Here is a 17,217-nt window from a genome sequence, read left to right on the forward strand (position 1 = left end):
TCAAAAACATTTTTTGTTGAAACCCCGCACCTGTTTGAGAACTCCTTTTAGCGATTAATAGCAAGTACCACTTAAAAAAAGTACTAAAAAAAAGATTGGCATTTTAAAATTATGGTCTAGCTGTCAGGTAATTGGAAACGTCCTTTTTAGGCCTAATGTGCACTGGTTGTCTCACTAACATGGGTTGTCAATGGCAACAATTGTGACCAGTGATATTCTACATGACAAATTACCCATGGTGCTGGAACAAAAATAAATTTTTAGATGCAATAATAAGAACAATAACTGACTAAAGGAACTGGAATAATAGCTGTCACAACACAAAGACGAGCCAATAATAACCTTTCAACACTCACGTGTCAACGATCTCAAGCAACAAGGATTGGACCATGTGACTCGGTGCTAGTTGGTGAAAAACTGTTCCAAGGTGTAGATAAAATAAGCATGGGACTTGTCCAATTATCTGTATCTCAAGTTCATTCCATATTAACAGAAAATAATGTTTTCAATCTTGAAAACTGCAATTTAAAAAAACAGAGAATCAGTATTTTTATAGACTATAAACAAATATACCCTGTCTTAGCATCAGTTGTAACTTGATGTGCCTATCAGTAGAGGACTCTCCCTGTTCAGTGGCAAACACTAACAGTTTTAGTCCACTAGTCCTTACATACAGTACAACCATTAAAAATGGCAAATTGCTGCTTGTCCTTAGGATACCTTAACTATTGGGCAGTTTGGCAAGGACTATAGAACTAGTGCCAATTTCTAATGCTGTTGTTTTGTCAGCGTCCAGGACGTTTTACCGACACCTCTAATCAGCTGTTTGCCAAGATCTGCTGTGGAAACATATGTTGGCGCTGCTTTCAGACCCAGTCCCTCTTGACTTGAGGTTCATATACCTCTCTGAGAGACAAACATTTCACAGAAATCATCCACATTGTCGAGGATTCCTTAAACTTTCATATTGACAGAACAACTTGCTCTAGAACCAATTAGAAAAGTAATCTTTTGTGCTACTTTCACTCTTTTTAGACATGGAGGTGGCCTTTTCTTGAAATGAAGCATTTAACCGCCGAACATAAAAAACAACAACTTTCATTAAAGACTTGTAAATTCACGTAATTTCATATCTCTGTAACAGCCTGGCCTTCTGAAAGTCAGAGAGTCAAGATACAAGACAAGGGGACTATTTGTCCAGTGGAGCTATTGTCCTAACCCAGCTTACAGTCACTTCAGCTTACAACCTTGAAATGGTTCAGAGGCTAAAATTCGGAGTTCTCAACCTGCAGTTGGCTACCTACATGTGTAGAAACTCGGGAAGAACTCAGGATCACTTACCCTGTCGAAGGAGGAAGATTACAACATCTTACTGGAAGCTCATGTCCCATCACTTGAATTATTTGTCAATTGTAAATAAACACATCTTAGGACTGCAAGGGATGCTGCTAAACAATCTTCAATTTATACGTATTGCCATTGTTTGCAGTCTTCCAGTACATAGGGAAAAAAAGATACAAGTTTTGTTATTATTTGTACCGTTTAACCTAAAATCTGCATGGAATACATTCACAAATAATGTTTCCCTTCTGAATTGATTGACATTAAATGTCTCAAACGCAGTAGTTATTTTTGTCTACTGTTGTTATCTCCCCTGTATCCATGACTACAAAATGGCAGCGACTGACTATGCTGAGTAATATCTACATAGATTTGCAATACTTATTCATGAATCTAATTATCTTGTTATTTCAGTAGAGCAAAACCTATTTTCTGAAGCTTTTTTCTGTTTTGTTGTTTAATGCCACTCAGCAACATCCTAGCTATATAACAGCAACCTGTAAATAATCGAGTCAATCAAGTGATTGACGTCATGAGCATCGATCTTTGAAATTGGGATACGATGACAAGCAACAACATAGTCACCACATCTGACTACTTGATTCTGTTAGTCTCCTAATGAGACAAACAGGGGTGAAGATCTATTCTAACCCTGATTCACTGGTGCTTTTCTTCTAACAATTGCATGAAGTTTAAACGTAAGAGTATAAGCATGTACACTGTTAATGAAACCTAACTGCACATGTCATAAGTAACAAATGAAGAGAAGGCTCCGCTCAAGTTACCTCCCCTTCCCGGGGTTAATGCCCAAGCTCCTTCCCAGCGCGTGACACCTTCGTTACACTCTCGGTAACATCGCAGCCACCAGTGTGGGCACGGCCATTACAAGAATCTTGAAATTTGCCCTCTAACCCCAAATGTTGTAACGTTGATACTTTTGTTTATGTCTTTGGGAATGCCATCATATTTCATTTTGAAAAGGTTTACGATTGACCATGTTTTCCAGATGAATTTACTTTATTGTTTAATAATCAGATTGGTTCGAGATTGCAGACTAACGGAAAATCAACCAACTTCTCCCTTACATTCTTACTATATCATTAACACGATAGTTTTAATGAAACAGAAATTCAAATTAACAAACGAAGAAAGTAAATTAGCAGCGATAAATGCATTCGGCGTCCCGACAGTCATCACTTGTTTGTAAACATAACTGTCATTCGGTTGCGAGTTCAACTCCAAGCATGGTTGTGGCCACCTATTCACAGTGGGGAGTTTTGACTGGTGGCAGCGATAGTATAGAGAGCTCCGCGAACAGGCTATTGCTGTGAGGAGCTTGGGTCAATGCCATATAATAAACCCTTCATAGAAGTTAATAAACACAACTCCTCCACAATATACTCCCTACTTTAGTAGACACATTCATACACTCAACATTTACCTGAACTCGTTTCCCTTTGGTTTCAGTTTTAAGGAAATTTAGGATTGCACAAATGAAAATGACGTATGTACAGATGACTCTCATGGTCACAGATGATGGCTGCTGGACAAGTCACTGGCATGAAGACATGGACTGTTACTTATGAGCAGATAATACATGTTTCAGGTCCTAGACACGGTTGCACGTCAGAAGTTGATGACACCAAACAAAGTTGGTACCATTTTTAGCCCATCAATTTGTGCTGCAATGGACATGCTATAGGCTTTCATCGTCTTTGTATTCTGCTCCAGCTTGTTCTCATAGTCCTGTAAAACAGAAGGTGTCAGTTAGTGCCTTTCCCTGAGTGAGTGAGTGAGTGAGTGAGTGAGTGAGTGAGTGAGTGAGAGTAACAGAAGCATCGCCTTCAACATCTTCCAGACACAAGGGTTGGATGGTGGTTTGTTGTTTAACGTCGCACTCAGCAAAATTCCAGCTATATGATGGCGGTCTGTAAATAATCGAGTCTGGACCACGCAATCCAGTGACTGATCATCGATCCACGCAATTGGGATGGACGACATGTATCAACCTAGTTTCCAACCTTGCCGAACTTGGCCGGAATTTCGTGGCTCGATTGCAGCTCCATCAGTGGCTATTACGTGTTATGTCACCTTACATGTCCCTCCTATTGACCAATAAGATTCCACCTTTCATATCATTTGCATTTGCGTAAGAAGAAAAGGTGCCCAGTCAAGACAATCTGATCAAGTTAATCGAAGAAAGGTTTCACATTCCCTGCCTCACAGACATCCAGAGCATCTGCATTGTAGCACAACACGGGAGCACCTTGATTTAAAACATGAAATAACTTTGAAAATATCTGTTGACACCCAGTTAATGGTACACATGCTGTGCACATCCTGTAATTGACCGAAGTCTGCATGGCAGTCGCCATGTTGTTAACAAACAGGATGTCGATTTGGTTTTGACCATGCATAGACTTGTTAGGCCAGCCAAACTATAACTTTGAAATTCCAGCCTAGTTCGGCAAAGGAAACTGGACCTTCTTAGTCAGGTAACACCCCTGCCTTGCAAAGATGCGCCTTAGAGTCGCCAGATGGAAACTCAAATCACACACTGTACCCATGTGGAGAGGTCAAACCCAAACCTCCCACCTTATGAGCAAATGCTTTAACCGCTAGCCTCTATGAAAGAATCTTGTCCACCAGATGTGAGAATTGACAAGAAGAGAAAAGAGCGAAAGTTTAACATCATCTGCGAGTTGTTTTTTAAAAAATAGTATCTTAAAATCTAGAAACAGAATTCTAAAACAAGGTATTCTGTACAGTAAAAAGACTGCTTGGGCTTAAAAAATAAAAGAATTGGTTCTCAGGCAGTGCCTTGTTTGGCTCTTCAAACTAGTATGTAACCAATAAACAGTTGTGTAATCAATAAACAATTGTGTACAATCACCCTGGGAAAGGGCCTCCCCACATAAATGTATTCCTTAATGAGTAAAATACTGGAATACAGTATTTGACTACCGTTGGACTTGGAATATTTAAAAAAAAAATTTTTTTTTTTTTAAAAGTGGAAATAAAAACAAAACATGCGACAAACTTTATGATGTGCCAGAGAACCAAGACTATTATTTTTTTTAGCCTTACTTACAACTCCTGTTTTGGACAACTTTCATACATGAAAGGCTATAATTGTTTGATAAGCTGAAGAAGAGTCAGTTGGTTAAAATGTTGCTTTGAAGCAGTTATATCACGGTGTGTCAGCTTGATGTGGAAGGAAAGCCCCAAGTGATGCAGGTCTCAGACATTTACCACTTTGGTGAAACCCACATGCATTGGTATGGTGCTGACAAACCTAGAAACATAATCTGGGCGATCTGGGATTCAAACCCATGACCATAGGTTTCGGACATGCCTAACATGCCTAAAGGATGCAACTCTGCACACACATCAAATTGCAGTGCTTCAGACAACATGTGACCCTGGTAAATGCCCCGCCCACCTTGAGTGTCTGGATCTCCTTGCACATGTTCACATGGCCTTCTTGGGACGTCTTCAGGGCACGGCGCAGCGTCTTGATCTCTTGTTCCCGTTCTACACAGAAACATGTATACTCGTTATTCAGATAGATAAATACAAGCACTTAAATATGTCTACTAGAGAACTGTCAAGAACGTGAAAATTTTGTTGAAATTATCAACGAGAATCAGTCCAAGGTGAGTTTAATTTGTCATGTGACTTCTTTCCTACTTAATCCTGCCCAAGCATGTTGGTCAATTATGTAATGTCACAGTCAGCAAGATTTCAATTATATCCTAGTGACCAGTAAGTTGGTCAATTATGTTATACCACAGTCAGCAATATTTCAATTACATAGTAACCAGTAAGTTGGTCAATTATGTAATACCACAGTCAGCAATATTTCAATTACATAGTAACCAGTAAGATGGTCAATTATGTAATACCACAGTCAGCAATATTTCAGTTACATAGTAACCAGTAAGTTGGTCAATTATGTAATACCACAGTCAGCAATATTTCAATTACATAGTAACCAGCAATAGTGGCATCCAGTCACATATGAAGAGACAAACTGTGCCTGTCTAAGCACTGGTCACCTACAAAGTGACACACCACGTTGCCAACATTTCCATGTTACCCACCTATATTCCTCTGTTCAAATTCCTGAATAAAACTTCCGATGTCAACTGGCATTGACAGTCTTGGTCCCTCAACCAGGTCCATGTCAGAGGTCAGGCTCTCCGTGTTGAGGTCAGAGGTCAGCAGTGAGGTCGAGGTCAAACTCTGCTGCTGTTGGCGTTCCATTTCCTTCTCAAGTTCGCCTGTGACGGGAATGACATCATTAACATTTCACTGTGGTGAAAAATATAGTGGTCAGATAGATGACGGGCAATGTGCCGTTACATATAAGTTCACTTTACTTTCAGTCAGCTGAGCTAAAAATGTCCGCCAAAGAATCTTCATTTCCTGACCTGTGATTGCCTGCAGGTGTTGTCTGCCGAACATGTGCTCCTTCTTGTTGTGGACCGAACTGAAATACTGGTTACACACACGGCAGTACAGCTCGCTGATAGAGTCCTCCTGAAGACATTCAGTTTAGCACAGTCAAGTCTCGTTAATCCGACACTCGTTAATCCGACACTCAGCTTTATCCGACACAAATGATGGGAACCAATTGATTCAGTGCAATTTAGTCTCGTTAATCTGACATTCTCACACATACGTAGTTTTTGTTTGTTTGTTTGTGGTTTTACGCAGCACTCAGCAATAACCCAGCTATATGATGGTGGTCTGTAAATAATCAAATCTGGACCAGACAATCCAGTGATTGATATCATAAGCATCGCTCTACGCAATTGGGATACTATGACATGCATCAAACAAATCAGTGAGCCTGACCACCCGATCTCTTTAGTCGTCTCTTCGACAAGCATAGTCACGGCAAGCATGGGTTGCTGAAGACCTATTTTACCATGGTTCTTCACAGGTTGTGAAATGGTGAGTGAGTGAGTATGATTTTACATCGCTTTTACTTTTAGCAATATTCCCGCAATATCTCGGTGGGGGAAACCAGAAATGGGCTCTATCATTATACCCATATGGGGAATCGAACCCAGGCCTTCAGCATGACGAGCGAATGCTTTAACCACTAGGCTACCCCACCGCCCCAATAATAGTGAGGAACATGATATTAATTAAGACGATATTCAGATAAAAATAGTGACCGCCTTAGTATACTGAAACACTTGAAAATGCATATTCATTTTTTGTAATACTTGACTAAATGGCAACAAAAATCAAAATAAGTTGTTCTGTGTATTTAGGCATGAGATAATCAAACACGACAACGTCATGCAAGTACATTTTTTACTTTATTGTTTCTTGTCCTTCCAAGTAAATGCTGATTAAATGTATGTGTTTTCATTGTTTGCCTGTGTATGAGTGAGTAAGTGAGTATGGTTTTATGCTGCTTTTAGCAATATTCCAGCAATATCACTGCGGGGACACTAGAAATGGACTTCACACATTGTACCCATGTCGGGAATCGAACCCGGGTCTATGGCGTGACGAGCGAACGCTTTAACCACGAAGCTACCCGACCGCCCATGCCTGTGTATAAACACTATAGTGAAGAAGTCATGTCTTCGTCATCAAGAAATCCGTGAAGATCCGGGGTAGAACAGGTCTTTAGCAACCCATGCTTGCTGTATAAGACGACTATGCTAATGGGATCGGTTGGTCAGGCTCGTTGACTTGATTGATGCATGTCCCAATTGCGTGGATTGATGCTCATGATGTCAATGCCTGGATTGTCTGGTCCAGACTTGATTATTTACAGACCACCGTCATATATCTGGAATATTGCTGAGTGCGGCGTTAAACAACAAACAAACAAAACAAACAAACAAAAAATCTTAATCAAGAATATGAAAATAACCACATGCTGGCAACCAAGATACAATGTAACAGTATTACATATTATGTCAAGAACAAGATGAAGGTTTCTTAGAGACACGAAGCACAGTGTGACACCATCACCTACCTCCACATCAATCAGCGAGGAGTAGGGGTCCCCTGCATCAAGGTGGGAGGAATCTTCCCCTGAAGACACAACACATACTTCTACAGTGTGAACATGGTTATGCTGTAAACAAACTGTAGCCATAGAAACTATCCATACTCTGTTCGTCCAGGACTACCAAATACTGCTGAGGACTATCACACAGCTACTATGTCAGTAACATTAGGCTAAAAAAAGGAAAGAGTTTGCCACTAAGGTGGCTATATTCCCCGTCCCTGTTGCAGAATTTTTGACATAATCATCTCCATCTCCAAGTCCATCTTGTTGCCATGGAAACGTAAAAAAAAAAAAAATTCTAAAATTTCTAAATAACAAAAGGCACCAGTTCAGCATGTACCTGACAGACCTGCAACGTTTCATGAAAAAATATTGACCGGTTTATGAGTTATGCTCCGGAAACGAACGAACCCTACCCTCACAGAACCAAAGTCCATATTGTTGCCATGGAAACGGAACAAATAAAAATTTCTAAAATTTCTAAATAGCAAAAGGCACCAGTTCAGCATGTACCTGACAGACCTTCAAAGTTTCATGAACAAATATTTAACAGTTTCTGAGTTATGCTCCGGAAACAAAATGTGACGGATGGATGTATGTACGGATGTATGTACGGAGCCCGTTTCTATATCCCCCGCAGGGGATAATAATAGTCTTGGTTCTCAAGCACCGTTTGCATCATCATTAAGTCTGCTGCACATTCTATTTTTACTTCCATTTACAAATTTTAAGAAAACAAACTAATACTTAAGACAATGTAATCCAATATAGCACACAGTTATTTCTCTCTATGTGCATACTGCTTTACTGTGCTTCTTGTGTTATGGTCATGGCGGCAATAGGAGTTTGTATGCTTGTTTATGTAGGCAGGCCCTGTCCCAGGTTGATGGTACACAACTGTTTAATTGGTTACATACTAGTTTGAAAAACAACAACAACAACACAAAAACCACTGCTTGCCCGCCCGCATTATATTTTCAAAAGTCATTGCCTGAGAAAAAAATTCTTTTATTTTTTTAAGCCTTATGGATTATTTTGTAACAATGGCTTCCTCCACTGATTTGGGCAAGATCAAAATGCAAGTCAGAGAGTCGACAGTACTGACACTGTAAACATTTCAGCTGAGCTGATTCAACAACCTGAGTTGATTCTGTGTACTTACTAGCTATCTAAATCTGGGTGGACAAACTACACATTCTTTGGACTAGTAAAGCAATTCTGCACTTGTCCTCATCATAAACTTGAATTTCTCAGGCTTACATTGGGCCTCAAGTCACAAAGAACCAGACAAACCAATGATTGATATTATAAAAAATAATGACATGCAATCAACCAAGTCACCGAGCCTGGCCATTTTGTACCCTTGACAAACATAGGTTACTGGAGACCTAATCTAACCCTGAAGCCCACCTGGGTTAGGTCTGATGATCGGCAGAAATTAACTTAAACAAAAAGAGCATCCCATACAGTTGTCAGTGTGATTGACAGAAATAATTGATTTCTAGGCCCTGGTAAACAATACCTGAGCCATGTACCTTGCTTTGAACATAACTCCAGCTTTATGTGGGAATGGTCAGCAGTGACCCAGGTCAAAGAGTTTTACCACCAGGGTTCACAATCAGAACCCTAGACTTGAACCCACAAACAGCAGATCCTGGAAGCTAAGGGACACAACTCTGCACTCTGAATTTTGATGCCTTAGTCCATTGGATCAGAATTCCAAAATATTCACGGATCAAATAGTGACTGAGTGAGTGAGTTGGGTTTTATGGCGCTTTTAGCAATATTCTAGCAATATGACAACAGGGGACACTAGAAATTGGCTCTATCATTATACCCATGTGGGGAATCAAACCCAGGCCTTCAGTGTGATGAGCAAATGCCTTAACCACCCTTCTACCCCAGCGACCTACCAATCAAAGAACTATCCTACTTAAACTGGCCTTCAAGACAATTATTGCGTATGATTTGAAATTCAAACTGGAAAAGCATTAAAAAAAAACACACTTGAATTTGGATATTCATGATATTAGTATACTTATCCTGACACAACACATCGTATATTCCCTGCTGGACTTCGATCCAATAACCTAAAACCCAAAACATGCCTCTTCCTTCTCAGGGGCACATTCAGCTATTGGTTACCAAATGGAGTTATCTGTCCCTAATCCCTTCACTTATATCTCAATGTGCACAGTGATAGATGTGCACTTGAGATTGACTTCTTTATCCTTATTAATCCCAGCTCTCTCATGAAAACATACCTGACACAACAAGACTCAGGTCCTCCCGTCCGCCCCCCGTCTGACGTTCCAGCAAAGCGCAAAGGACAGTTAGGGGTCAGGGGCAGATAACTCCGGTTGGTAACCAAGGGCTGGCAGTGCCCCAGAGGAGGAAGAGGCACGTTTGGGGTTTTGTGTTACAGGATCAAAGTCCAGGATTAGATATAATACTAGATCTCACATGAAAACATACCACAGAGAACCTTGAGCTTCTTCTTCTTGAGGAAGTTCTGGTAGGTATCGGACTGTTGGAAGACCTTCAGTTGTGTTATGTATCGCTGTTTGTCAGCCTCGGCTTCCGTGAGGTATTTCTGTGGAAACAAACAGCTTGTCACTGGGCTATTATATTATATATTCATACACCGCAGGTATCCAGGTAGTAGTATCCGCTCAAATGCAGTTTTATTTGTTTCCCGACCAGTCGATACGTTTGCATTCCAGTTATCATTCTCAACTCCCAGGGGAGTATACAACCCAAGCTGTCTAAGTGCGCTAGAGGGTTTTTACAACCACCTCACATATTGGGTACCCATTCCCTGCTGGGTGAACAGAGGCACATTTGAACTAAGTCACTTGCCCAGGCTGACACCACATGTTTGACACTTCTGGGTGTAAATACGTATTCATGTTTCCACCATCTTGTCATCTACCATCGGGTCTTTTGCGTGCACAGGGTGTATGTACTGTACACTAGGGGAAGTGACAACACTGTAAAGACCTGTGAACATTGTTTGTCCCAAGGCTGAATAACAACCCGGTCACTAGCGGGATATGATCTCGTACCTGGCGCTTTTGACCCGTATCCACTCCGCTATCAAATGTTCTGCTATCATAAAGTTTACACAGAAATTACGTAAGGAGTAATCAGGATCATGGTAATATTTTGTAACTTTGTCGCCACCGACAAAAGTGCAAAATAATTTTAATATCCTTATTTACCAAAGCACGAATAAATGTCATCATGACCTAGCACCGCCTTATTTGGTCATCCTGCTGGACAAGTACAAGCCCCAGAACTCACCACGCTAGGAAAATCAGCACTCTTGTCAACTCCACTTACAAACTCACAAACTAATGGAAAGAAATGGTTCAGTGTTGCAGCCCCAGATTCAAGGAACAAGCCACCTCTGAGCATAAAACTATGTTCAAGCTGAAAACTTTCTTCAACTTTGGATATTTTCAAAACTCAACTAAAAACTCATCTGGTTCAGTAGTACTGAGTGCACTAACTGTAGCACTTCTGTTAATATGTGGATACTAAAATCCTCCTCAAATACGAAACTGCCCACTTTACTTTGGGAATGACTTTGCGGCGGCCATCTTGGTTTGCTTTAGGCAGGCAGTTAAGTGACAACCAGTGTGAGTGCAGGAGGTGTATTGTGCTGGCCAATGCATACAAATATATATGAAGAACCTGTGTCTGTCTATTTTAACACTTTCCGCAAGTGCATGTGTATGGAAGCTTGCACTTTAGAAGTTTTCATCATCATCATCATCATCATCATCATCATCATCATTTCCATTGCTAGTTTTCAACTGAATGTACCCTACCTGTTTCTTCTCTGGGGACATGGAGGACCATTCCTGACCCAGGATCTTGGTAACGTCCGAGAACATAATCTCGGGGTGACTCTCCTTAATCTCCTGCCGTCGCTCGATGGCATACAGCACATACCTGCAAATACCAGGTCAAACTCAACATTTCTCCAGCACGACTGATTCAGAATTATCATTCCTGTGATGCCAAAGGGCTACTTTAATTACTATATCATCAACACCATGTAATATGTTACAGTTTTTTTAAACTCGGCCATGATGTGATCTGGGCAAACTGTTGGTAAACAAGGTAAAAAGTGAGAAGGGCTCACAAATACCCCCGACTTCGACTCCAACATATTTCTAAGTTCAAAACATGAAAAAATACATCAATATCAAACTTTGCACTGCACCTCTCCTATTAGTATATTAAGTGCTCCTTAAATTTCAAAAGAATCTATGTGGTAATTCTCAAGTTATAGGTCACACACAAAATGTACTCGGAAGGACAGACGGACGGACTGACAAATGGAGTGAATTCCTTGACATAACTATATACCCCTGCCCTTTTAGGTCAGGGGTATGAGCTGATCAGTGCCCAGCGTAGTTGTGGTCAGCAAGTCACACTGACCATCCAATCCCCTTTGTAGTCGTCTCTCACAACAACCATAAAGAAGTACATGTACTTGGGACTTATTATGTCAGAACTTGCTGAAGTTTAGATTTTGTCAAAACACTCAGTACAATCACACGTGCGAAAATTTGATGTACATGTCAAATTCTGTTTGTAGCCATTTCATTATGATCATGTAGGTTTTTCACACTTACGAGAAATGTCCACATGTTGCAAACCTACACCATGTTTACTCACCATCAAAAGAAATGCAAACCATAGAAACGTAAGAAGTATGTACGTTTCCAATGACAAAACTAATAACAATCAGTCAAGTGTTACCATAGAGTGACTTTATTCTTATCACGATATGCTGCACATGATTTCCAAACTTTACACGCTAATCCTGCACGATACAAATGGTGTATCTCTAGACATGGATCACTGACATCACATGTGATGCGTTCATGAGCGTTGGTTCACGAAACAAAACAGTATGTTCGTTTGTGAATCGAACCAATCTAATATCTCTTGAATATGAGTAATTCTTTATATATTAACCAACATGTACGTTATTAGAGTTACTTTTGGCAGTGAGTATATACTGTGATATTACAAATACCTACCCAGTCATTGGAGCTCTTGGGGCATTTATCTCAGGAACATTCTTACGTTTCTTCCCTTTGGGCCAACCCCCTTTTCTTTTCTGAAAGTAATTAGATAGAAACACATTAGGATTGCACTTACACATATTATAATGGAAGACCTATTATGTTGTAGGTTGTTTTTAGGAAAACACTGTTTATTGTTTTTACGGAAGTGCTCTACTCAGTGCTAATAATCGGTGCTGTTTGCTGTGTGATTGGATTAAGTTAAGGATATGTATCATTCTACTGGGCATGGGGTGGGGGTGGGAGGGGGTGGGGGGTGGGGGGGGGGGGGGGGGGGGGGGGGGTGGGAGGATGGTTGTATGAGTCGTATTAATATTTTTCACATTTTTGGCTAGGGGTCAGCAGTCGTTTAATTTGAAGACACATTAGTTTCCAGATTTACAATTAATTATGCATCATGGCCTTCATTTAACATTGTCTTTATATGATGATACATAGAAATTAGATTGTTTTCTTTTGTTTTGTTTTGTCGGCAGTCAGAAAATTTTTTTACATTGTTCAGGAAATATAGATATAGAATTTGATTAATGTTTCAAATAGAAAATCAGATTTGTTCTTTTGTGTTGTTTTGTCAGCAGTCAGAAAGAAACCATTCGTTGCTCAGGAAACATAGAAATAGAATTTGATTAATGTTTCAAATTGAAAATCAGATTCTTTTCTTTTGTCAGCAGTCAAAAAGAAACCATGCATTGTTCAGGAAATATAGAAATAGAATTTTAATTAATGTTTCAAATAGAAAATCAGATTGTTTTCTTTTGTGTTGTTTTGTCTGCAGTCAGAAAGACACCATGCATTGTTCAGGAAATATAGAAATAGAATTTGATTAATGTTTCAAATTGAAAGTGAACTACATGTTCTACAGCATACCAACCTAGACAGTACAAAAGCTTGCATCTAGACAGTAAAAACATTCGCATCTATGAAATAATTTTGAATAGAATCTAATTTTTAAACCTTGGTTTCTTCATGTGTAGTGGTGACTGTGGTTGTTACCGTGGTGATGGGATGTTCCGTCTTGATGGCGACGTCAAGAGAGCCACTGACATCACCTGTGCAGTCCGGTGGGGAGTCAAACACATGGGAGGCCGACGCCCCAACCAACCCATCTTGTTGTACAGGGGTGAACTGGGTAACTGTGCAACACCATTCACAGCAAGTAAGAGAGGTGTCACATATATATGAACTCTGCTACAGTGAAGAATATGTTAAAAGTGCTAAGTCTTACTTCTTGTAACTTTGACATCAGGGGTTAAAAAAAATTCAGTCCCTAGTGAGTCAGGAAGGACTTATCATATTTTTTCATGAGTCAAAACTAATTTCAAGCAAGTCCAGTTCCAAAGATGACAAGTTCAAAACAAAACTGGAACACAAGAACTGAATCACTCATAATTCCAAAACTAAACAACCTCTTTTGACAGCCAGAAGTATAAGTCTGCACGTAGGCAATGTTTTAGTAGTACACTTGAAACGCTAATTACAACACGTTTTGCAACATTTGACTGACAAACAGATCATTAAATGAGTAGTGAGTAATTTATCTTAACAAGTGTATCGTCTTGTATCGATACAGAAAAGAATGTATCCAGTATTGTATCATCAGATGAAATCACATGATGCACCGGTGCACTGATGTATCGTTTCACCTCTACTATCGCATAGGATAACTATTTTTATATTATTTTATCATAGATATATTATTCCACATAACATTCACTTTTCATTCAACCTCACTGGCGTACTGGTGAACACTGCAATAGGACATGCATCTGAGACAAACTGAGGCAGGAGCATCTTAGACGGAGTTAATTTAAATAAGGCCTTTTCATTGGCTTAAAAATAGACTATACCTGCGTCTATAAAAATAATATACTGAATAACTAAAGAAAACTCTCCATACCCAATATTAACTGTGATGTAAGCATGTATCTGGGGCTGTGTTGAAAATAAATAATTTAGGTTTATTTGACATGAGACAATTTTTCTGACAAAGTCTAACAAAGTGACTTACTCGTCCCTGGCAATGGCAGCAGATGCCGTCCATGCTGATCTGTCGTCGTTGAGATGTTCCCCAGGGACACATTGCCGTCACCCACTGACAACATCAATCTGTCCAAACAAACATTTCAAAAGAACATACACTTATTGTCACTACACCCAGGACAATCAGTACTCTATCTTGTCATGTAGTTTGTTGTAAGTTGTTTAACACTGTTCTCAGCAACATTCCAGCTACGTGACGGCGACGTGTAAACAGCCAAGTCTGGACCAGACAATCCAGTGACTGATATTGTGAACAATGATCCCAGACGTCAGGTTACAGTGAGACGTCATGTTACAGTGAGACGTCATCAACCAAGCCACTCAGTCTGACCACCCAATCCATTTGGTCACTTCTTACTAGTGTTAGAACTAAAACGTAACATAGGTTGCTGGGGATGGAGGGTGTGGGGTGTGTGGGGGGAGATGGGTGATAATGATTACCTATTCTTAATTCAGGTGTGCTGACTTATCATGCTAATTGGTAATGAGGGTGTGAATTGGGAGGGGGGGGATTGGTCGAGGATGTGAGGGGTAATGATTACCTATTCTTAATTCAGGTGCACTGACTTATCATTCCTCCAGGTAGAAGCAAGAAGTTGATCACAGTGATTGCTAATTACTGCTTTGATTCTTGTGTAATCAACACAGGAAGCAAATCAGACAATGACATAATGCAGGTGTGTATTGGTCTGTGAGATTAGCCATGTTCTCCACTGTTATCAACTGTTATCCACAAGTCTTTATCCTAAGTCAAATAACCTGTCTTTTGTTCAATTACTTCAGCTAATAACAGACCATATGCTGATATGTACGTATGTACTAGTAAATATAGTGGGGACTATATTCAGCAGGGATAACAGTATTGCTTTATGCTAAATAGCTTATTTAATTTTCCAATTTTTGTATTTAATGAAAAAACACTTGGAATATTGAGATGAACATTTAAATCTACACTTGTAACAGTTGTATTGTAGCCATGTATGGTAGAAGGGTAAAGATATTAGTCAGTTGCCAACTTAGAACAAGCAAACAGCTAGTGAGTGGAAATTTGTTACTTTTATTACTGTTAATAGGTTTCCTGCTACGTGTGATGATTATGTGTTATACTGTTCCCATTACTTGATGAGTGCTGAAGAAAGAGTACTTGTAGTGACTCCCATATCTACCTGTCTACACAGAAGATTATTTGAACTGGCAGGCAGGTGACAGACATGACAGAAGCAATGTACCACACAAACCATAAACATCGCTGTGAGTGAACTTTGTTTGTTTGTTGTTTAACGATGCACTCAGCAATATTACACCTATATGGGGGCGGTCTGCTAATAATTGAGTCTGGACCAGACAATCCAGTGATTGACATTATGAGCATCGATTCACGCAATTGGGATACAATGTCATGCATCAACCAAGTCAGAGAGCCTGACCAACCATTCCTATTACTTGGTCTTACGACAAGCATAGTCGCACTGGGTTGCTGAAGAACTATTCTAACCAGATCTTCACGGGTATGTGATTAAAGTGAGCAGCTTACCCCCTCGGAGTCTCTACAAGGACCGCTGTGTCGGGCATGAGCGAGGATGACAGGGACACCGAGATGTCATTCTTGTCCGAATCTGTGGCATCTGTTCCAAATGTGATACCAAGACCAACATCTGTTCCATTCAACACTGGGAAGGAGCTGCTTGAGATGACAGCCTGGACTGAGGACGGCATGATGTCTCCATGGTCCATCATATAGATTGGTATCCTTCTTTCCAAACTTCTTGTTAGCCTTTAGTTTTACCAGCCCTGCTATTTGTGCATGATATGCATGATTGTATGCGTTGTATTTATTCACAGCTAGATCTTCCAAGAGATTCCATTAAAGACTTCATCTTCAGAGGTGTTATCAATTTGCACAAGTCTGATTAATGATGCATCCACAAAGACTGTTTGGTGTGACAACAGGTGCGTGTGCTCTCATAGACAAAACTTCATTTTTTCAAATGCACTTGTCAGACTCTTTTTAATGAGTCTGCCGTTTACTTAAACCTCACAAAACGGGACAAAAGGCTTTCTGTTCTTCAAAACATACACACTTTCGTCACAGCCCCTTCCATCAAACTTTCTCAAGTGAAGCGGAAGTTCAACTGAAAGTAGTGGAGGTGGGAATGTTATTTCCGGTTACTCGACAAGGGACATAACTGTAAATAAACAGCATGATTTCCTCGTTGTACTGTATGTATTTACACTGAAATTAATGCGTCTTTGGCCGTCTAATTAAGTATGCAATGTGAGACGAGGGGTTGTTACAATGCATTTATTGTAGGTGTTGTTCTTTTTGTATTAATAATTTTATTTCAAGTACTCAAGAAAGTATATATTTTCTTTCTCAGAACGCGTAGCAATACATTTCGCACATTATTGTCAGAGCCTGCATGTTATTACATCGAACTGACCAAAACATTCTTAATCAAATACTCGTCAAGTATTAGAACGTAAATACATTTTCTATGTATATTTATTACTATCTACAAAATAGTTTATAAATATGTTATCTAGTCTGGTTTTTGTTAAGAAAACGAAAACGAATTAGGATGTATATTTAATATGACTGTTCCATGTAGCACCAGAGAAGCGCTGGTAAAATATAACAAATGGTCTCTGTTTACAAAGTGTTGTTTACCAACTATCCACGTGGCAGTGGCCTTC

The 17,217-nt window shown here is 39.8% G+C and overlaps 1 protein-coding gene across 1 annotated transcript; it reads right to left on the reverse strand.

Moving 5' to 3' along the window:
- Positions 1-674: 674 nt before the first annotated feature.
- LOC139452823 (SWI/SNF-related matrix-associated actin-dependent regulator of chromatin subfamily E member 1-related-like) lies at positions 675-16,638 on the reverse strand. Its single transcript, XM_071234448.1, has 11 exons — positions 16,058-16,638; positions 14,492-14,589; positions 13,438-13,616; positions 12,439-12,518; positions 11,215-11,338; positions 9,857-9,974; positions 7,346-7,404; positions 5,775-5,883; positions 5,445-5,624; positions 4,784-4,875; positions 675-3,087 (listed from the first exon to the last, which is right to left on the reverse strand). Exons 1-11 carry the CDS (start codon positions 16,258-16,260, stop codon positions 2,968-2,970), a joined length of 1,362 nt encoding a protein of 453 aa, XP_071090549.1. The 5' UTR covers positions 16,261-16,638; the 3' UTR covers positions 675-2,967.
- Between the last annotated feature and the right edge of the window lie 579 nt (positions 16,639-17,217).

This window comes from Haliotis cracherodii, unplaced genomic scaffold (assembly GCF_022045235.1).
Source record: "Haliotis cracherodii isolate W230 unplaced genomic scaffold, xgHalCrac1.p SCAF_9, whole genome shotgun sequence".
Classification (NCBI taxonomy): Eukaryota; Metazoa; Mollusca; class Gastropoda; order Lepetellida; family Haliotidae; genus Haliotis; species Haliotis cracherodii.

Excerpts from the sequence above, each read along its gene's own strand:
- LOC139452823 (XM_071234448.1), bottom strand. The coding sequence starts at position 16,260 with ATGATGGACCATGGAGACATCATGCCGTCCTCAGTCCAGGCTGTCATC. Across the intron at positions 12,519-13,437 it reads CTACACATGAAGAAACCAAG|AAAAGAAAAGGGGGTTGGCC; the intron begins GTTTAAAAATTA and ends AATTACTTTCAG. Across the intron at positions 5,884-7,345 it reads CCTCGCTGATTGATGTGGAG|GAGGACTCTATCAGCGAGCT; the intron begins GTAGGTGATGGT and ends GAATGTCTTCAG.